We start from the raw sequence: 23,320 nt of genomic DNA, 5'->3' as shown, positions 1-23,320 counted from the left end.
GCTGTTCTGTTACAGTGGTCTTGTTTTTGCTGTATGTCTGTATGTATGATAATGAAAATGATCTTTTGGAAAGTTTTATGTACAGGAGGTTCTGCAATTAGTAGTTTGTGTACGCTAGTTAATATGACTGCTCTACTAGAGTAGTTTGTGTACGCTAGTCAATGTGACTGCTCTATTAGAGTAGTTTGTGTATGCTAGTCAATGTGACTGCTCTATTAGAGTAGTTTATGTACGCTAGTCAATGTGACTGCTCTATTAGAGTATTTTGTGTACACTAGAGCAGGGCTCAACCCAGAATATAGACCTAGAGGGGGCGAAGTAAGTCGCTTTGGATTCTAGGGGGGTCTGGGGGCATGCTCCCCCAGGAAAATTTTGAAAATTTTGGTGTAAATATACTCAATTTTGGTGAAATTTTACTGTGATGCCATTGAATATTGACCATTGGATTATACAACTTTGGGATCAATTAAACCTTTCCATTTCTCAAGGCTTTAGGTATAAACCTAGGGGGGGGGGCAATAGCTAACCCAGAGGGGGCCTGTGTCCCCCCTAGATTAACTCCTGTTAGTCAATGTGACTGCTTTATTAGAGTAGTTTGTGTACGCTAGTCAATGTGACTGCTTTATTAGAGTAGTTTGTGTACACTAGTCAATGTGACTGCTTTATTACAGTTGTTTGTGTATGCTAGTCAGTGTGACTGCTTATTAGAGTAGTTTGTGTACAATAGTCAATGTGACTGCTTTACTGGAGCAGTTGTGTATGGTAGTCAATGTGACTGCTTTATTGATTACTTTTCCATTTTACTGAGATCACATGGAGTGATGATTAAACATGAAACAAACTTTTTTCAACTTATTGAGTGACAGAAAGTCTAACAATATGATAAGACATCACTATTTGTTTTACTATCCATGTCACAATAAAACTTGATTTGGTAGTATAGATTACTGACCTTCCTTGTTTGTTTATGCTACCACCCAAAAGAAATTTTGCTGCAATTTCTTGAGTAACACACAAAATGCTTCATAATATTCACTTAATATATTGTTTTACTTGTCGTCCATGACAGCATAGATTACAGAACTGGGCCATTTACTGTAGATAGTTAATTGATTGTAATAATAGGGATGCAGGAAGTCTAGAGAGCATAACAGTATAGGTCCAGGTATGACTCTAGTGGGGGTTTCACTGGTTTCTGGAAATCAGGCTTTTTAAATTGAGATTTACTGAACCTTTCAGTGAAGTTTGAGTCTAAAACCAGATTTTATACTAAAATCATAGCTATGTGACCTCAGTGATCAAATTACATAAATTATTTCTCTCTGTCCAAAATCACTTCTCCTGGCTTTGAAGAGTGTTAAGTGCCTCTAAAAGTAATTGTGACTGAATTTTGGAAAACCGTCGATATACGCACAACAGTAGTAAAACGCATTTAAAAACTATGAGTAAAAAAATGCAAGCTCCAGAAAAAAAAATTATGCAAGTTTTTATCCCCTTGCTGGTGGGCGAATTAAGCCGCCAATGGATAAACCCTGGGTATCATCGTGTTCGCCTGTCCATAGGGAGTACAAAAAGCGTTGTTTTATCTCCATACACGAAAAGATTCCAAAGTTACAGACGTTTGTTTACGTTACGGTGACGAAAGAATTTACCGAAGATCGTTTTTCAGTCAATTTGCATTCCTTCTCGAACAAAGAAGCATGCCTGGGAACAAAACTATACCTTAGTGGATGCACAGATTCATGGCGAACACAATGAGCCAAGATTCAATTCCGTACGTCGTTGTATCAGTAAGTTACGATGGTTTATGTAAGCGCCTGTAGATTCTTTTCTCGATAGCTTCTGTACATATCAAATTATTTGCTCGTCCGGCTGTCTAGTGCTGTATTTCCAATGCTGCTTAACTTAGGAAGCTGAAACTTGGCTAGTCCATTCATCTGTCCTTGTAGAAAACATAGAACAAATAAAATGCATTTTGAAAATTGTGCGGATATCGACGGTTTTCTAAAATTAGGTCACAATTATTGTTTTAGCTATCATGACTTGGGCAATTGCTCAGTAAGGCATCAAATCTTTTGTATAGGTCCATAATGATAAGATTCAACTGAGAAACCATTTGTTATGGTGGTAGCTAAATAGACCATATAATATGTTTTAATGACAATGGACTCCATTCTGATGGCTATTCTACCTTGGAGTTGACAGCCAGCAAATTTCCCCTGTATAGGTCTGTATGTTTCAAACCAACACTATTCCTTTGATTTCAACAAAGAGACTGCTCCATATTTTTGAATGATCAGATAGTTATTTATCACAATGAAAATGCTTCCAATTTCAGAGACTACAGCAATGAAAGAAAGTAGCCAATTTGAAACTGACAAGACTATTCTTCACTCTCCATAGAAAACAAATTTCGAAGCACTAACAGAAGTAATCATTCATTGTGTCGAGAAGTGTAAAACCACATCATTGTCATTAATCTAATATCATCCGTATTGCCAAAGATCTATTTCAATGGATTAGAAACTTTTCCTATAACTTTTTGTGGAGTTTTTTATACAATAGTGCTCGGGCACTACTAAGGGCCTGAGCATTTTCTAAATCCCATAGAACCCAATGGTTCTTGATGTCTAACTTATTTAGACTACAACTTGGTATTGTACCTTGAGTTGACAGCTGTTTGTAAACAAGAAATGTATTATTCATTACTAGAAACAAGCCCTCTACACCTCGGTATGGCTGTTGCTACCCATTTAAATGCCCATACATTGCCAATGTTACAGGCGCATGCTATGTTTCAAAGTACAACTAATTGGACTATAACTTGTTGTTGTCCCTTGACAGCTGCTTGTAAAGGCAGAAGAATCAGCTCTCTTCTTACAAAAGGTTGTAGAAGAGATAGCTATCCCACTGACATTTATAAAGAATAAGTATCTTGATACTAGTATGTATTGTCCCTTTGGCATGGAAGAGATCGAATGTGACTCCTGTACATAAAGGTGGTGATGTCAAAGATCCTAGCAACCATCGTCCAATCGTTGTGGTACCAGTTGTAGCAAAGATTCTATAGAAACTAATCAGTAATCAGCTGAATTCCTATTTGGAAAGTAACCAGTTATATCATAACCTTCAAGGTGCCTATCGCTATGGCCAATCATCAGAACAGATTCTATTACATGCAGTTGACACCATCACTCAAGCCCTTGATAATGGAGATTCAGTTTGTGCTGTTTTCCTTGATCTCAGGAAAGCTTTTGATTCTCTAGATCATTCAATACTGCTACAACGTCTTTCCAATATAGGCATTTTGTGAAAAGAACTCAAATGGTTTATGGATTATATTAGTCAAAGAATGCAACATGTTGAGAGATCAGTTTCTGAATGAGGTTCAGTTCTTCCCCAGGGAAGTGCCCTTGGCCCCCTGCTCTTTCTGGTATATGTTAATAACATGCCAGCACAAGTTAATAATAGCTGCTTGCTACAGTTTGCTGATGATACCTGCCTAAAATGCTCTGGAAAATTACCTTCCATTGTTGGGGATCTGTTAAATGCTGACCTACACTCACTATCAACATGGATTCAGGACAGTAAAATGCAATTTAATATTAAAAATCTAGTGCCATGTGGTTTTCCACCAGATCAAGGACTGTAACAATGCCTTCAGTTGCAATTAATGAAACACCTTTGTCACATCTCAGATTCTCAGTACACGAAAGTATTTAGGAGTAACATTTGACACCACATTGAATTTCTCCTCCCATATGGCGAATGTCTGCAAGAGTATGGCTTATTATTTTATGTACCACTCTGTGTGGGCAGTTCAAAGGCACCGCAAGTGCTATAATTCGTATATAGCACTGCTGTACTAACTGCAGCGAGTGCATTATAACTTATAATGCACTGACTGCAGTGTAATATATTTATATTGCACTGGCTGCGGTTTTGTGCTACATTGCACAAGTGCCGGCAGCTAAGGCCGCTATAACACCTCACCTAATACGTAGGTGGCAAGACGCTACACTATTTACTCGAATTCTTATACTGAGGATTTCCAAATCTTTGCAACACGTCTGAAACGCAAAGCGGAAAACGTGATCCAGTACGTCACTTCCTGCCTCTTACCCAATTGACGGTTTAGACCCTTTAGACCGGACCAACAGTTGTGATTCAACCAAGTCGCTTGTTGATAGATTTTATACCCGTGTGTCAGTATTTCACTGGTTGCATGGTGTGTTATAGGAATTTTAAATTCAGGATAGGCGTGCATGTGAACGCATTGCGCTTTAGTGTTGCAAAGATTTGGAAATCCTCAGTATAGCGTAACATGCGAAATTCGATTGTGGGGCCATACAGGGAACGTCACTACTACATTATACATGTCATCTAAAAGCAGCCAACGGTGATCAAAGAGCCAAACATGGCAGGTAAAACTCTATTTACATATATATAAACATAGTTACATACCTTACTAGTTTGATCAAAGCTTCCACCTTAATAAATCATTTTTTTAAATAATATTATTCTAATTGATACTCACCATAACAATTGATTGTGGCATTGCCATGTGATTGTGTGGTCAAGGCCATGTAATAATGTCATTAGTTTTAGAGTGCCACAATCAATATCGGCATTCTACCTTATAAAAGAAATGTAGCTGCAGCATTGAATCTTTCCACCTATTAGGTGAGTGGTACATAACAGTTATACAATGTGCACTTGTGCTCTGCATGTATAAACGCACTTGCCTTCAGGCCTAATGGCCCTCAGACTGATGCGTTTATATCAGGCAGAGCATTCGTGCCCGTTGTATAACTATATAATACAGCATCAATTATCACAGAAAGATTTTGCCAACACAGATATTAAAGATGCTTGTGGAGTCACTTATTTTCTCTTGGCTTAGCTATGCTCTACCACTTTGGGGACCCACATTGCATCAACATTCTCTGCATAGAATTGCAAGGCTTCACAATATATAGGGCTGTTTGGATCACATGTGGCTTGAAAAAGTCTGATCTCATCTCTCATCCTTGGCAATCCATTGGTTGGCTCTCTCCTACAATGTTGGTTCAGCACCAATCCTTGTGTGCTATGTTAGATCAGCACATAAAGTAAAAGGATTCCATTAGACCCTCCTATACAGTTTGAATCCTTACATTCCTATAATACTAGATGTCCCCCACATTTTGCCACAACCCTCCACAGCAGATTGCCTTTTCACCAACAATTTTTCCATCAAAAGGCAACTTACTCCCTTCCAAATGATTTTTTTCAAAATTTGTCTTTCCGTAATGATTTATATGAACATTTACTGTATGGTGTGTAATTATGCTTTACTTATGTAGTTATATTGTGCTTTTATATATTGTTTTGTTTTTGTACTTTTATGTCTGTAACTATGTGTATACTCTGGAATGGAAGAACGGACTTGGCTGAATTCCAGAGTTTAAACAAATAAATCAAAACAAATAAACATGAAATGTAGTGTTGATTAGTACAAACAAGCCCATTACACCTTCCTCTAATTCCGTAGGGCTGTTATTAGCCATTTAAATGGCCATGTGTTGCCAATGTTACAGGTGCTTAATTGCTGTGTTTCGTATTTCCTCAGAGCATGGTCTCTATTGGACATGAGCATGGCATAAGAGACCATATACCAGTCAAATTTCAGTATCAAACTTGTTGTAGTCTAAATAATGTGGGGATATCCTTGGAGGAGTGCATACATGTAATTGGCTTTGTTGTGCTGTACTAACATTCTGTAATTATGTTACAGGTTTTTGTGGTTGGCGGAAACCACCAAACTATTTGCAGTAATGTGGGAACTAGTACTTAGGACTAGTAGAGAAATACTTTCAAACACTTACCAGTAAAGAAAGTCACGTATTTTGCTCCTTGTTTAATCTATATGCAACTATCTTCATTATATTACCATTTACGTTATACATGCCTCAATATTGTTGACAATAGAGAATTGGGTCTAATGGTACTTGTAGGGATGTACTGATAATTAGCTCACTGATTGGATCGGTTACTGATGTGGTAATTTCTATATAACAGATCAGTAATCGACACAAACACTCTACAAATATTGCTACCAATAATTTGTATGGCCAATACCATTATTTGCATTGCGGTAATAACAAGTGCTGCTTCTAAAAACCAGGGGCTAGTTGCATAGCTGGAAATATATTAAAGCTTCTGTTTTGTAATAATGCAGTTATTGTAATTTTGGATTTCATAATCGGTGAATTGTTTCATAATTCTCTAATTACGTTGCTATGCATTGCTTAGGAAACACATTTAGAACAAACCGCTTTCAACAACTTATTACGCACAGAAGTTTCTTCTCAACTGTTTTGTCTATAGTGTTTTCCTGCAAATTCTCTCTACAAAACCTCAAGGCTACCCTTCATCATATGGAAGGACATGCCCCTTTTCGAGTCACAGAGATACGCATTTCCTAGTTGCCTAAGAGGCCTGCTACAGTTTTTTTCAGTAGTTAGATACACAAAGAACCCAGTGGGAAGGTAAGGTATTTCACAAAGTGTGTAGAGAGTTACTACATCCGTATTTCAAACCAGCAAAACGAAACCACCTCAGTGCAAACCTACCTATTCTCAAGTTAAATACAAGTTTCATTTAGTGTTTAATTTCATAGATTGACTGCTTTTTACTACTAAAAGGGTTTCCTCACGTGGGTGCATACGGAAAAACATAGATTGGTAGATAGATAGATAGGTAGATAGTTACACACAAAGATGTTTTTATAAAAACAATTTCAGTAAACCAGGCGTGCACCCACAGTTGGCCGGCTGTGGACACACACCTGGTTTAAAAAGGCCTTCTTGCTCAGTACAAACAATAGAAGTTCCTTATTTTTATGGGGAAAACTACACAGTTCACTAAAAGCCTAGACAGGTAAGCTTGCTTGTAGAGTGGTTACTCCGTGCAGAGTGGTTGCTCCATGATGGGGTGTGTCCGTATTCAAATACGTGCGGAAATGATCAAATGAATAAGCTATAGCACTAGTTTTTACCTTAGCCCAACGTTTTTCAACTTGTAGGATGGCAAGGATAACAAAACGCTCTCCGTCTGTGTGGTTTTCATGGCAAAATCCAAGTTGTGCATCCTAATCACGTGAGTATTATTCGATCCCCACAATTGATTTTGGCATCTATGTCTATATAATCAGTGCCCAGTTGTAGCCCGGTCTACATACAAAATGTAGCCCAGGAAGCTCCTTTGATCTGAGGTGTGAAAGTGTTACATTAACACTTACAGAGCTATAGAACAGGATCTACACAACAAAGAATAGAAGAGAGGATAAGTGGGCCATGAGACATTCTCCAGTGTTGTCAACTGAGCTGGTACATGACTATAAAAATAATGATCAGAGGCAAAATGAGAACCCCTTGTACACATTATGGCAGAGTACAATAAGGAAAATTATGTCTGTAGCACTGTATAGCATGTTGAATATTATGTATGTATATTCTACTTCAGTTTATGATTATTATGATTATGATTAGATACTGGAAAGACAGCACTCAGTGCTGGTTACATCCAGGAGGGGGGGGGACCCTCAAAACAAAAAGGGGGTTAATTACAACAAATCTAGTCCAAAAATACAATTATTAAACTGTTCTAGTGACTCTGTATCGATGATGTGATTAGGGAGGTTATTCCATTGCTTGATAGTTCCTGGAAAGTAACTCCGTTGGTAAGCAAGTGTTCTAGTTGGAGGAATTATATATCTGTATTGGTGATGCAATCTAGTTGGATATGAAGTAGGCTTGAAATACTCAGGGAGCTGGATAGATGGCAAAGCGTGATGTAATACTCTATATAGTAAGTTCAAACGATCAATACATCTTCTGCTCTGTAGGCTCTTCCAATGCAGTTGATCCAACAGGTAAGTGACACTACTCATTGGATTGTAATCCGATGCTACCCATCTTGCAGCACGACAGTTCCATGGTACTGCAAGCTAGTAAATGTTCCAATGTGAACACTTTATATGACATTTCAATGTAATTCAGGTTGCTTCTCTTAATTAACACTTATGAGATGTTTTAGGAGATTTACAAGCTAGTAGGGATTATTGCAATAAAAAGTGCTTAAACAAGTGAGATCATCTAAAGCGCAAATTTAATTCCTGTATGAATAAAATAGGTGTGGTTAAAATTTGAACTTAGGTGATGATTCTAATGCAATGATCCCTATACTATAGTATGTTCACGTTGAGCTGAATCCTGAAAAACAGCTAAAAATCAAAAGTGGACTTTTTTGCAACAGAGTTAACATTTCAGCCAACCAGATGATTATTGGTAACAGCAAAGGTGTCAACAACAGACACGTACGGTTTGGCTCCATTACAAGTTAGGGAAACGGCTGTAATGGACACTGTACTTATATGGCTTCCCCATAGGAAATGTGTTGTGAAAATTTTGATTGACAGTAAATATTATGTCAAACATTTGAGCAAAAAGATTTTGAAATATTTTTAGCGGGTCAAGTAGTACTACAAATGAGCCAAATTTCAAGATCATGTGTATTTGCATCCATGAGTTATTAAATGTTTTTGAGGATTAATGTTTTTGAGGATTCAGCTCAACGTGAACATACTATAGCTTACTAATAACGATTGTTGTTTCGAAGTGTTGCTGTGGAGTCAGGTGTGCAAGCAGATGTTTTCATAAATACTTTATGGATTGTTGGTTAACTCTAATCGTTTGAAAAAGATAAACTGTAGAGCAATTTGAAACATTGGTGGTAGGAAGACAGTTGAGATGACTTGAGATGGCTTGCAATTATCTAGCCCCCTATCCCCCTGCTTCTATACCTATGTAATGACTACTATGTAAATATTATTTATGTCTCTGTGAAAAGATTTATAATTATACAAGCATATTCAAACCACATCCAGTCAGTTTTACTATCACTTGTAAATCTCTTTTCACTCTGATATCTTGAAATGTCAAAGTGTAATAGAAAATGGTATGCAATGCTTTGAAGTTCAATTTCTTATTGATGAAGAGTCTCCAACACAAGTCTCTTAGTACTAATTACCAAGAGATTTGGTGGCTAACCATGTTAGTGTTTTTGTTGACAATATGCACACAAAATTATTCAGTTATGGTTAACTGGTGACATATTGTCAACAAAACAATAGCACAACTAACTTAGTAGCTAGCTAGTACATGTTCTTCACCACCTATACTGGTGATCATGAGTTTACTGCAGTGCCAAGGTAGGTATTGGTGTCTTACAGCGTTGAAACCGGGTCACTACTGCTGACCCGGATGACCCACTGACCCGGATTGCTATCCGGGTCAGACCCGGATTTGACCCGGATGTGACCCGGATTGACCCGGATTAAATTAAGCCGAGGCGAGCGATAAGAGCTATGTTTCGGGTATTCTTGAGCGAGCGAGACTACGTTTTTAGCGTTCGATTCATGTTGAGTAAACGAGTAGTTATGTGATAACTACGCCGGTAAGTTTATAATTTAAAATCAGTCAGTGGGTTTGGTTCCACGTAGTTACTGTGAGTTTATAGACAGCAATTGCGTGTGGCTTCGTACATACTTAGTATTGCATTTTCCCAATATAATAAAATGGGTGTGGCTCACAAAGTACTTATCCTGCTGCAAGACTAGACCTAGACTATATACAACTCATACAATAATCGATTAGTGGGCGTGGCTCCACATAAGCTTGCACACAGCAACGGACACAGTTATATGTTACAGACTGCACTTACTAATAAATGGGCGTGGCTGAGCGTATGTTTGTAACGCGATAAGTGGGCGTGGCTCACGAAAGAGCTACGCGACTAGCGTTTATAGGTTCTACGTCATTAAACGATCAATTTAGTTTCTCACGTGATCCAATCCGGGTCAGACCCGGATAATTTATAAACCGGGTCAGACCCGGATGACCCGGAGAAAATGTGACCCGGATGACCCGGATGACCTGACCCGGTTTCAACGCTGGTGTCTTACTTTCCTAGAAAATGAGTTGTGTTGTTGCAAAACGACAAGCACCATTATAGTAACATTACTAGCTATATGACTCCACTTCCACTTCTTTTACACAAGACATGGTGAAGCCAATCCATCAAGTGTCACTTGTGGTAGTCACTTTCAACCTTCCTTGGTTAGTAGTTGAGGATACTCATTCAGTCGAGCATCTGGTACACTGATACAACTTTATACAGTACTGTCCAAGTCATACTGTTAACACATTTCTCTTGATGCAATACTTGTTGATAAGCAGTGTGTATCATCAGTAACAGTGTTGTCTCAGTGGCTGAGCCTTGCAGAAAGTTCACTTGAGGCAGGTAAACTTTCAAGCGGAGTTTCCCATGCAGCCTTTCATATAATCAAGACACACGGTAGTGTGTCGTGCGGCCCAAGGAGCCGGCGCGCCACACCGTGAGTATATTGACAGGAAGAACGAAAACGTCATTTTCACACCTTTGTATCTCGGTGATCACTTATCTGATTGGAACCAAATTTGCTACACAGTTGCCCGCCAGCCAAGGGAGTCTACATTCCAAATTTGAAGGAAATCGCTCCAGCCATTTCCGAGATACGAGCTGCCAAAGTTTCGTTTTTTTTTCTTCGTTTTTTTTTCTTCTTCTTCGTCTTTTCGCACACTTGCAAAAATTGCTATAACAAGCAAACGCGTACTCCGATCGCCTTGAAATTTGGCACACAGAAAGGGAGTCCAAAGGCGAATTCTAGCATCAAATTTGGTACAAATCCGATGAATGGTTCAGGAGTTATTACCGATTATTCGCGTAAAACAAGATCGATTTGTTGTCACGCCTACAGGGTAAACCGCTTCATGGAATGAGTTGAAAATTGCTATGTAGATGGAGTAACCATCGTAGGAGTGCCTTTTGGTGGTTTGAAAGGAATCGAGATAAAGACCACGGAGATATGACACAAAACCCAACATGTGTCACAATTACGCGATCGATTTTTATGAATAAAAAAGTATTAGTTTTCACGCCTACTAGGCAAACCGCTTAGAGCAATGAGCTGAAAATCGGTGTATAGCTGGAATAATCTTCATAGAAAGTCCTTGCAGTAGTACAGAAGAATCGGATTACAAACCACTGAGTTATGATTCGAAAGCAAATGCGAGATCGAGATACTCTAATAGAACAGTCACCCTAATAGAGCATTCGGCTAATTTATTTACTCCATTATAGAATTTTATTACATCACAAGTTATTCTGTAGGGAGTTCAGCTGCAAACAGTTAATCTTATAGACAGTTCAGCAAGAAGACAGTCACCATGAGGAGAGTTAAGCAAATATATCACTATAGAGATTCAGAACATTACAAGTCACACTGAAGAAAGTTCAGCTATAAACAAGTCATGCACTGTGTAGAGAATTCAGCTACAATTAAGTCACTCTCTAGAGAATTCAGTTACACAGAATTCAGCTACACACAAGTCACTGTGAAGAGAGTTCAGCTACAAACAAATTACCCTTTAGAGTGATCAGCTACAAACAAAACACTTTGCAGGGTGTTCAACTGCAACAAATCAACCTTTAGAGCGATCAGCAATGAACAAATCAACACAAATCTACCTGTAGAGAGATCAGCTAGAAACAAATCACCCTGAAGAGAGTTCAGCTACAAAAAATCACCCTGTAGAGACATCAGCTAGAAACTAGACACAATGTAAGGAGTTCAGCTACAAGCAATCACCCTGTAGAGAGTTCAGCTAAAACAAATCAACCTGCAGAGAGATCAGCTACAAACAAATCACCTTATAGAGAGTTCAGCTACAAACAGATTACCTGTAGAGAGATCGGCTACAAACAAATCAACCTGCAGAGAGATCAGCTACACACAAATCAACTTGTAGAGAGATCAGCTACAAACAAATCACCCTGTAGAGAGATCAGCTAGAAACTACACACAATGTAAGGAGTTCAGTACAAATAAATCACCCTGTAGAGAGTTCAGCTAAAACAAATCAACCTGCAGCGAGATCAGCTACAAATAAATCACCTTTTAGACAGTTCAGCTACAAATAAATTACCTTGTAGAGAGATCGGCTACAAACAAATCAACCTGCAGAGAGATCAGCTACACACAATTCAACTTGTAGAGAGATCAGCTACAAACAAATCACCCTGTAGAGAGATCAGCTAGAAACTAGACACAATGTAAGGAGTTGAGCTACAAGCAAATCACCGTATAGAGAGTTCAGCTACAAACAAACCAACCTGTACAGCGATCAGCTAGAAACAAATCACCCTGAAGAGAGGTCAGCTACAAAAATCACCCTGTAGAGATATCAGCTAGAAACAAATCACCCTGAAGAGAGGTCAGCTACAAAAAATCACCTTGTAGAGAGATCAACTACAAACAAAACATTTTGCAGAGAGTTCAGCTACAAACAAATCAACCTTTAGAGCGATCAGCAACAAACAAATCAACCTGCAGAGAGATCATCTAGAAACAAATCAACCTGCAGAGTGATCAGCTACAAACAAATCAGCTTGTAGAGAGATCAGTTACACACAAATCAACCTGTACAGAGATAAGCTAAAAACAAATCAGAGTTCAGCTAAAACAAATCAATCTGCAGAGAGATTAGCTACATACAAATCACCTTATAGATAGTTCAGCTACAAACAAATTACCTTGTAGAGAGATCGGCTACAAACAAATCACCCTGCAGAGAGATCAGCTACACACAATCAACTTGTATAGAGATCAGCTACGAACAAATCACCCTGTAGAGAGATCAGCTAGAAACTACACACAATGTAAGGAGTTCAGCTACAAACAAATCACCCTGTAGAGAGATCAGCTACAAACTAGACACAAAGTAAGGAGTTCAGCTACAAGCAAGTTACCCTGTAGAGAGTTCATCTACAAGCAAATCAACCTGCAGAGCAATCAGCTAGAAACAAATCACCCTGAAGAGAGGTCAGCTACAAAAAATCACCCTGTAGAGAGATCAGCTAGAAACAAATCACCCTGAAGAGAGGTCAGCTACAAATAAATCACCCTGTAGAGAGATCAGCTAGAAACAAATCAGCCTGTAGAGAGTTCAGCTAAAACAAATCAACCTGCAGAGAGATCAGCTACAAACTAGACACAAAGTAAGGAGTTCAGCTACAAGCAAGTTACCCTGTAGAGAGTTCATCTACAAGCAAATCAACCTGCAGAGCAATCAGCTAGAAACAAATCACCCTGAAGAGAGGTCAGCTACAAAAAATAACCCTGTAGAGAGATCAGCTAGAAACAAATCACCCTGAAGAGAGGTCAGCTACAAAAAAATCACCCTGTAGAGAGATCAACTATAAACAATCACCCTGAAGAGAGGTCAGCTACAAACAAAACACTTTACAGAGAATTCAGCTACAAACAAATCAGCTTGTAGAGAGATCAGTTACACACAAATCAACCTGTAGAGAGATAAGCTAGAAACAAATCACCCTGCAGAGAGTTCAGCTACAAGCAAAACACCCTGTAGAGAGTTCAGCAACAAAGAAACCACCATGTAGAGAGTTCAGCTGCAAACAAATCACCTTATAGAGAGTTCAGCTACAAACAAATCACTCTGCAGAGAGATCAGCTAGAAACTGGACACAATGTAAGGAGTTCAGCTACAAGCAAATCACCCTTTAGTAAGTTCAGCTACAAACAAATCAACCAGCAGTGAGATCACCTACAAAAAGCACCTTGTACAGAGTTTAGCTACAAACAAATTACCCTGTAGAGAGATCGGCTACAAACAAATCAACCAGTTGAAAGACCAGCTACACACAAATCAACTTGTAGAGAGATCAGCTACAAACAAATCACCCTGTAGAGAGATCAGCTAGAAACTAGACACAATGTAAGGAGTTCAGCTACAAGTATATCACCCTGTAGAGAGTTCAGCTAAAACAAATCAACCTGCAGAGAGATCAGCTACAAATAAATCACTTTATAGACAGTTCAGCTACAAACAAATTACCTTGTAGAGAGATCGGCTGCAAATTAATCAACCTGCAGAGAGATCAGCTACACACAAATCAACTTGTAGAGAGATCAGCTACAAACAAATCACCCTGTAGAGAGATCAGCTAGAAACTAGATACAATGCAAGGAGTTCAGCTACAAGCAAAATCACCCTTTAGTGAGTTCAGCTACAAACAAATCAACCTGCAGTGAGATCACCCACAAAAACGCACTTGTACAGAGTTCAGTTACAAACAAATCACCCTGTAGAAAGATCAGGTAGAAGAATTCACCTTGTAGAGAGTTCAGCAACAAAGAAACCACCATGTAGAGAGTTCAGCTGCAAACAAATCACCCAGTAGAAAGATCAGCTAGAAGAAGTTACCTTGTAGAGAGTTCAGTTACAAAGAAACCATCATATAGAGAGTTCAGCTACAAAGAAATTACCCCGTAGAGAGTTCAGCTAGAAGAAGTCACCTTGTAAAGAGTTTAGCTACAAAGAAACCATCATGTACAGAGTTCAGCTACAAAGAAACCACCTGTACAGAATTCAACTACAAACAAATCACCCTGTACAGAGATCAGCTAGAAGAAGTTACCTTGTAGATAGTTCAGCTACAACAATTTACCCTGTAGAAAGATCAGCTAGAAGAAGTCACCTTGTAGAGTGTTCAGTTACAAAGAAACCATCATGTAGAGAGTTCAGCTGCAAACAAATCACCCTGCAGAGAGGTCAGCTACAAAAAAATCACCCTGTAGAGAGTTCAGCTAGACGAAGTCACCTTATAGAGAGTTCAGCTACAAAGAAACCATCATGTAGAGAGTTCGGCTACAAAGACACCACCATGTAGAGAGTTTAGCTGCAAACAAATCACCTGTAGAGAGTTCAGCTAGAAACAAAATACCCTGTAGAGAGATCAGCTAGAAGAGGTTACCTTGTAGAGAGTTCAGCTACAAAGAAACCATCCTGTATATAGTTTAGCTACATTTCAAGTCGCCCAGTAGAGAGATCAGCTGCAAAAAAATCCTGTGGGGAATAATGGGCATGTAATAAATATATGTATATAATTTGTATAATTACTAATAAAATCAAAAATAATTGAAGTACTAAAATTCTTCTTTAAGTTCTTTTCTTCTTCCTGTGTTAAAGAAAAAAACACATGGGTTAAAAAAGCCCCAAAGCCAGCCATTGGCCGGCTTTGCAGTATACAAATACAAAAAGAAGTGATATCTAATCAAAAACAGCCAAGCTGTAAAAAAGGTGCGGCCCCCAAAAAGGCCATGGTGAAAAAAGATGTGAAATCCAAGGTGGCGGCCAAGAAATGGCTGTGATGGTAGGTTAATGGTTACATTTTAATAACGACAATTCAGGTGAATTTTGTGCCGCTTGGTCTTGGCACCAAATTCACCTGAATTGTTGTTATTAAAATGTAACCATTAACCTACCATCACAGCCATTTCTTGGCCGCCACCTTGGATTTCACATCTTTTTTCACCATGGCCTTTTTGGGGGCCGCACCTTTTTTTACAGCTTGGCTGTTTTTGATTAGATTATATATACCACTTTAGCGTGGGCGTTCAAAGGCAGCGCTCAGTGTTTAACTCGCGTATTGCCCGGGAAATATCAAGCGGTTTGCCAATGACTTTGATACCTAGCCAGTTCAAAGAATCGATGCGCTTTAACTCATTATATTGAGCGACATAGAGCTTTGTATTGTGGGACTCGTTTTTGTAGTAGTTGCTAAGCTTAGCACATTTGTTAAGATAGGGTAGTTGGTTGTTACTAAAGTTAATGAAGGCATAAAATAATCGTTTGGGCGATTGTGGATGCGTATTTCTACCCACCGCATATCAGCCTTTGAACAGACCACGGAACAGCAAAGCTACTACTGCTGCGTTGAAATAGGTTAGTAACTTACAGTTCTAAGTACTTAGCTTAATATAATAACTTACTTACTGTCCCAATAGCAAAGTTAGTTGGCTTAACTTAGTACAAAAATGATAACAATATAAACTCCATCCCACAATCGCAAGTTTTCTAACATTGTGGTTGAAGCATAGTAACGTATTAATGACGTTTTAATGTATGGAGAACGTTTTGATGGCTATTAGCCCACGCTATTAAAACCTCAATTGATCTTCAGATGCTACTGTATAAAACAAATGGGATGAGTTCTCGTTAGTTCTTTCACCTATTAGGTGAGTGCGCCCCAAGTGATATATATCACTTGTACCATGGCTGCTTGGGATTTTGCTGACATATACACCCACAGCCCTCGGGCCTTGGGTGTATATATCAGCAAAATCCCTCACAGCCATGGTATAACTATTACATATACTCTTCACTAGCAATGGCGTGAGGCATAGCTACAATGTCCTTTTCATTTCTGGCTGACCATTTTCTAAAACAATTAGACACCAATACCAGCGACTTCACTTTGTAGGAGGTGTTAAAATGATGCATTAGAAATCTTGGCTATACCTCAGCTTCTATGTTGCATCATTCTAACATCTACTCAGCATTTATGCACCTCGAAGACACTGGTATGTAAGATTTGGTTTACTACACATTTTTGTGAAATACAATTTTATGCAGACCAAATGAGGTCATAATATATGATCTCACCTTAACATGATGTAGAGTATCAGACATTACATTCTGTGGACTTTGCTTGGCAGTGTTGATCCGATTACACAAGTGATCAATTGAAGGTCTGAGTGGTAGGATGTTTAGACACTGCAGTATCACTGGTAGTAGAGGATTGGTAGTGATCTCATCTAGTTGATGTTTGTGACGTTGAATTTCAGATAGTTCAGTGTCCTCACTAGGAGCTGGAGGACATTGGGTAGCCGCTTGCAAAAAGAGGACTCCTAATGAATAAACATCAGAAGGTCTGGAACAGATTGCATGATTCTTGATCAGTTCAGGTGACATAAACACTTTATTTTGTGGAGTTGTTTTTTCATTCAGTTCAGTAATCTGAGAGCAGATATAGTCCCCTATCTTTGCTTGTTGATCTTGACTGATGAGCACATTACAAGAATGAAGGTTATTGTGTATCACTCCATTTTCATGTAAGTATTGTACTCCTTTAGCCATGTCAAGACACAGGTCAAGTTGTACATGAATGGGCAACTTTCCTTTCATCTTAGCAGTAAAACTGTTGATGTTATCAGGCAACAGTTGAGATAAAAGGATTGGAGAACCATCAGGAGTTGGTTGTGTAATAGTGTAGTACTGTTCAATGTTAGGATGTTCATGTGAACCAAATATGGCATAGATGTTTTCAATATCTGCCACAAACTGGTTGATCTGGTCGACACTGATATCAGGATGTCCAGGGAGGAGGTTCTTGTGGATGATCTTACCAGCATATGTCTTGTTACCATAACTAATCCTCCACACCTCCCCATACCTACCACTTCCTAGTAACTCCTGCTGGACCAGCTGGTCCTGTAGTGTACATGTTAATACATTAAACAGTATCATATTAGTAGGAACACACCTGAGGTATTGTCTCTCTCCTCCTCTTATCTTTCCTCTCTCTAAACTGCTTCACTAACAGCTTGTTGTCCTCCTTCAGTTTTGTTAGTTCCTTCTCCTTCACCATCAGTTGTGAATCCTTCTGAGATAATTCATCAGTGAATTGACTAATGGTAACCTTGTCCTCTTCCTAGATTACATAATTACATAGTAACCACTCTGATATTTACTGTAAAAGCATGTTACCTCTTTCTTTGTTTTCTCTTCTTGCAATTTTGCAATCTCTTCTTGTAATTTGAAAACATTTGCTTGTGTCTGAGTAAGCTCATCCTCCAACTGATCATTTTTCTGTTTACTATCAGATAATTCAGTTTGTAGCAACTGTACAAATGATGACCATTCCTATTATGTGAATAGGGAAATAGTCACATAACTGTGTACAACACAGCGTGTGTAATTTAATACATTGTCACATTGTAATCCTGGAATAGATGATGATGCCCATGTATGTTTCAGTAGTACAAAGCTTATTAGCTTTTGTAATGTAGACATGCACTTGTAATTTCTCTGAATTTTAATAATGGAGATTGTGAATCTTTACACAAAATTTCCATTGCAATAATACACCTGCTCATTTCTTTGCTTTGGAAATACTCAGTACTGTATGTGTGTTGTTACTTTTACTATAGAACTACTGAGTGAAAACCTGACTTGTTTGCTTTTTTCTTGAATTTTTTTGTGACCTTTGTGTTGTTTAGAGGAAAAAACCAGTGGGCTGATAAAGTTTTAGCCTTATCTGATTAGTTCTTTCAGAGTTATAGCGATAGACAATAAGAAGAGCAAACAATCAAATTTGTACAGTGCCTATACAGGAAAATATTACAGGCGCTTGTTTAATCAATCAAGATATTTCAATTTGGGTCTTTCCTCACTGTTACTGAAGCAATTAAAACATGCGTAAAATTATTTATGTAGCTTGCATTTTACCCACTGTGTTTCAATGACATTTATCTCAAAAACAGAATTATGCAAACAAGTTGGGTTTTTGCTTAGTGGGTCACATTTATTTATCATTGAGTAGGTACAGCATAAAATGGTACAAAGAAAAAAGCACCAAAGAAAGGAAGTACAAAGGATGTAAACTGGATAGAAATATTGTTTAAAATTGACTTGACCGTATAATACCAGTACAGGTTGCTGATTGCCAGTGTAAACTGTCTGAGCCTATGAAAGTCAGGGCATGTTAGCGCAAACTATATCCCATCACAAAACAGGTCAGTACTGAAATAGAACATTTGCACTCTGTGACATGCTATACACATTTAATAAGGGCTGAAAAGCACATGATCATACCTTTATCATTCAGTATGACCTTTATCATACAGTACGGTAGTACTTTATATTGGGACAGTGTACAGTAGCACTGTATATTGGGATTTGCACTTTCTCAACAAAGAAGTATCAACCTGAAACCAGTCTCACAATACCTTCATGGCACCTTGGCAGTATTGGTTATGTAAAACCAAACCCAAAAGTGCCTATGGCGTGATCTGAAATGCTTATGCACCTACCAATGTCAAGCCCCATTCTCAGTGTCCTCATACACCTACAGGGATTTAACATCTACATTTTGCCCTACCCCTGGGGCTGTTGATGGTGGCAGTTTGCTGAACCAAAAATTATTTTATAGGTAAATCAAATTCCTTATAGAAACCCCACTTTCGAGGTGGGGACATAGTGGGGTTTTGACAAGCTTCTTAGTTCTAGAACTGGAGAATTTGACACTAGACTTTGTCAAATCCCCTGTATTGCCCCACCCTACCTGGGGGTAGGGAGGTGGGGCATGACATATTATAAGTCATTACGAATTTAAAAAAAATTTATTTGTGACCAGATCTGTGAAAATCCGAACACTTCTTATTGTTTTACTGTGATTCAATATCATGCACTACTCCAGCTTATTTCAGTACTTTTTATCAATGTGCTATGGTCCCTACTCTAGTTGAAAATTCCAACTTTTTGTGTACTTGTTTGCTATAATTTTTTTTTTGTAAATAATTATTATGACTGGTGAACCCATGCATACTGCATATGAAATGGCATCGCACGACCCAGCTATATCATTATTGTCTGAAAAGTGAAGTATCCATTACACTTTGTTGTCAGCTATGTCAACCTGTTACACAGCAGTACAAATCAAGAATTGTTTGAAAAGCACCTCTGCAATCAAAATAACCACTATGAAAAATATGGACGATTTCCGTTACAAAGGAAAGCCATCACATGTTACCACCAAATCGACACTTTTCACTGTCAGCAAAGATGAATGGGACACAAAGGAGGATACAGGTAAGTCCATGAAGAATGCATTGTATGTACTGCAGTATGCCAAAAGGCACCTCTTGGGCCGAAGTGACGTTGAACAGTAAAAAAATTAAGCCCGTAGCCTTAGCTGTTATCAAAGTATACTTGTATAAAGGCATCAGGCAGTCAGTCAGTCACTAGAAAATTCCGTTAAATAATTTTTTTTTAAATTCTGTAGTAACTTGTTGAAAGCATTTTGGATCAATCTAAAAGCTTGTTTGGGCTTAGTTTTACCTAACCAACACTGCCTCATAATGTCGGAAAATTGAGGCTGGTTTTTGGGTGATGTTATTTTGTACTACTCCTTTGTGTTCCCTACTACAAATACACAGAAAAATTTAGAATTTTCAACTAGAGTAGGGACAATAGCACATCGATAAAAAGTACTGAAACAAGCTGGAGTAGTGCACGATATTAAATCACAGTAAAACAATAAGAAGTGTTATATCCCTACTGTGCAGTCCCTACTCTGGTTGAAAATTTCAAATTTTTCTGTGTACTTGTTTGTTAACTTTTTTTTGTAAATAATTATTATGACTGGTGAACCCACTCATACCAAATCTGAAATGGTGCCGTGCACCCCAGTTATATCAATTATCGTCTGAAAAGTGAAGTATCCAATATGCTTCATTGTCAGCTATGTTCAGCCTGTTACACAGCATTTCGGATCAAGAACTACTCAAAAAGTGCCTATGCAATCAATGCATTCCGAAAAAAGAAAAATGGTGTTGCACGCCCCACTTACATCAATTATCATCTGAAAAGTGAAGTATCCATTACGCTTCGTTGTCAGCTATGTTCAACCCGTTACACAGCAGTACGAATCAAGAACTGTTCAAAAAGCACCCCTGCAATCAAATAGCCACTATGAAAAATACTCCATTACGAAGAGAAGCCATCATGTGCTACTGCCAAATCAACACTTTTTGCTGTCAGCAAAGATGAATGGGACACACCTACTCCTTTGTGGTCTTTATTATAAAGTACTATTGTACTGTATGATAAGGCATTGAATGCAATGGGTGAAATACTTGTGTATTATTTGAAAAAATTCCTTAAATTTTTGAATACCTTTTTCTTAATGAAGGAAGAGACTAACAATAAAATTCTGGATGTCATCTTATTTGACTACTCAAGAGAAGTTCGATAATATTTGTTTCGTTGCAGTAGACCCAAGGATACATACGTTATGAGCGCTTGTTTATGTCACATCGAAACAATTGCACCCAATCAATCTTTATTTTACCTTTGTATGCAATGAAGGAAGGTGACAGAAGACAAACTTACCCAGTATTCTATTTCCCTATTCATGGCAAATGCGATGGTGCAAATTTCAACACCGTACGTCATTCTGTTCATACGTTACAAGCATTTTAGTAAGTGCCTGTAATTTATTTTCCCTATACTTGCTGTACAAATCGATCTTTCTGTTGTTGCTACTTGATAGGGCTATAGCTCCTAAAGAAATTATATATGAAGCTGAACCTTTGCCAGAGGGTATTCTTGGCTAAGTAGATTATAAATATTAATAAAAAGGAATTCAAAACATGCACGATTGTGTTGGGTTTTCACAGATCCGGTCACATTTAGTGGAATTTTTTCTCCCTGCCTAACTGACTGACTGACTTACTTACTTACTTACTAATTCCAGACAAGTGTAATCAATAACAGCTGAGGCTAGGGCTTGAAGTTTTGACTGTTAGGCTTGAGAGGTGCCGTTTGGCATATGCAATGCAAACATTGTTTGTCCCGTATCACCCTAGGATACTTTTCTCAAAGAATACTTTTTGCTTAGGTTCCTAGACTAGTGGTAAACACCCTGTACAGGCTCTGCCTTCTGTATTAACCCTCCAGTGCTTAACTGGTGAAGTTGGTATCTTAGGGATCTATGCAATAAAAAGTGGTGAAACAAGAGATGAATGATGGTATTACAGCATAGCTTGGTGGGAAGTCCCTACTTTGGCATTGAACAAAATAATTGTTAGAGCTAATGTGCCAAAGTAGGGACTTTCCCACCAAGCTATGCTGTAATACTATCACCCATCTCTTGTTTCACCACTTTTTATTGCATAGATCCCTACTAGTTTGTTTAGTTTTTTTGTTGTGCACAGCTAAACAGTGTACTTGTGACTGTTCTATTAGAATATACTTGACTGTTGTATCAGAGTATCTCGACTCAGCCAATGGGTGTGCAGCTGGCTAGACCAATAAGGGGTAAGGTCATCTTGTTTACTGTTAAGTAAATAGCTAGATTGTTAAGAGGTGTGGTCTCTGTACTCTATTGCTATTAGTTAACCTAGATTTTTATTTTATGGGTGTGGTTGTAAGCCTATCGCGAATGGATCCCGATCGCGAAGTTGCAGCTAGTATCTTATGGACAAAAGTGCTTCTGAAATTCAGCTCTGAAATAATTTTGTGGCATCTAATATGCAGCTGAAAGAAAGTGTTGATACAGAAAATTAATGCCTTGATATAGTTTCATTGGATGAAGAAGACAAGCAGCCTGATTGAAGATAAAAGAAACGACAAAGCGCAGAGGGCCTACACTAGTCGGAACCCCAAAAGGCACATCCCACTGGTGAGTTTGTTATTGTGACGTAAAATTAATGGTGACCGTGCACTGCTTCGTTTGGCCTCTAGCTTTGCAACTGTGGTCATTGAGGCAGGCAGTGAGGCAGTGAGACTAAAATTCAAGTTTTGGCAATTCTTTAAAATTCTATATCCAGCCACCTGTAAGTGTTTTGTTATATTTATTGCTGTTTTATATATTATTTACTATTCCGTAAAGGTGATTTTCATTGCATAAAATGTCTCTAGGATGATTTTTAAAGGTGGAATTTTGGGCAGCGTGCAAAATTTTCTGGGTGATCCCTATTTAAATGGTACTACCATACCATTTGATATGCGGTGGCTCAAAAATGGTAAAAGTGATTTGCTTGTCAAGGATAGTACTGTACCCATGCTCCATAGCCAGCAGTTTCTTCTCTGCATGGTGGGAATTATCTTGTAGTGTTGCCACCCATACCCATACATAGCAAGGGATTCAATACCACCCAAAAATCCTGTGTAAGATTCCGAATTCCACACACCATTTTTTTTCAAAGATTCCAGATCCAAATTTCAAAATTTACATAGCTGGCTACAGATATATTAAGACTTTTTATGCACTCAACTGGCTTCCAGGCCAATTTGATTGCTGATGAAGCAGGAAATGGAAGTTAAAGTGGTGCTATTGCCTGTACAACCATGTCAAGTGCACGGTGCTCTGGAGACTAAATTGATTGCAACACAACATGTGAGATACCGTCTATTTCTGGTTGGTTGACTAGGGAAACAAAGCATTCATGTGCTTCAAAGTAGCCAATGAGATCTGTAGCCTTAAGTTTAAACTAGCACTGTCCATCTGGTGTGAAATTTCATTGATTATTTCTATTCACCTGATATTTTTTTTGCATTTGGCCAATGTGGACAACCAACCTGAAATAGAC

The 23,320-nt window shown here is 38.3% G+C and overlaps 1 protein-coding gene across 1 annotated transcript in view; it reads right to left on the bottom strand.

The window, feature by feature from the left end:
* LOC136255154 (uncharacterized) overlaps positions 1-23,320 on the bottom strand; it is a 42,120-nt gene that overhangs the window by 2,397 nt on the left and 16,403 nt on the right. Inside the window, exons 9-11 of the mRNA XM_066047874.1 lie at positions 17,715-17,870; positions 17,491-17,658; positions 16,611-17,438 (exon numbers count right to left, since the gene is read on the bottom strand). Of these exons, the coding sequence (XP_065903946.1) occupies positions 16,611-17,438; positions 17,491-17,658; positions 17,715-17,870 (1,152 nt within the window). The remainder of the gene's footprint in view (positions 1-16,610; positions 17,439-17,490; positions 17,659-17,714; positions 17,871-23,320) is intronic.

Source organism: Dysidea avara, chromosome 5 (assembly GCF_963678975.1).
Source record: "Dysidea avara chromosome 5, odDysAvar1.4, whole genome shotgun sequence".
Lineage (NCBI taxonomy): Eukaryota > Metazoa > Porifera > Demospongiae > Dictyoceratida > Dysideidae > Dysidea > Dysidea avara.
The sequence above is the reverse complement of the archived record's forward strand: the minus strand, read 5'-3'. Positions and strand labels throughout refer to the sequence as shown.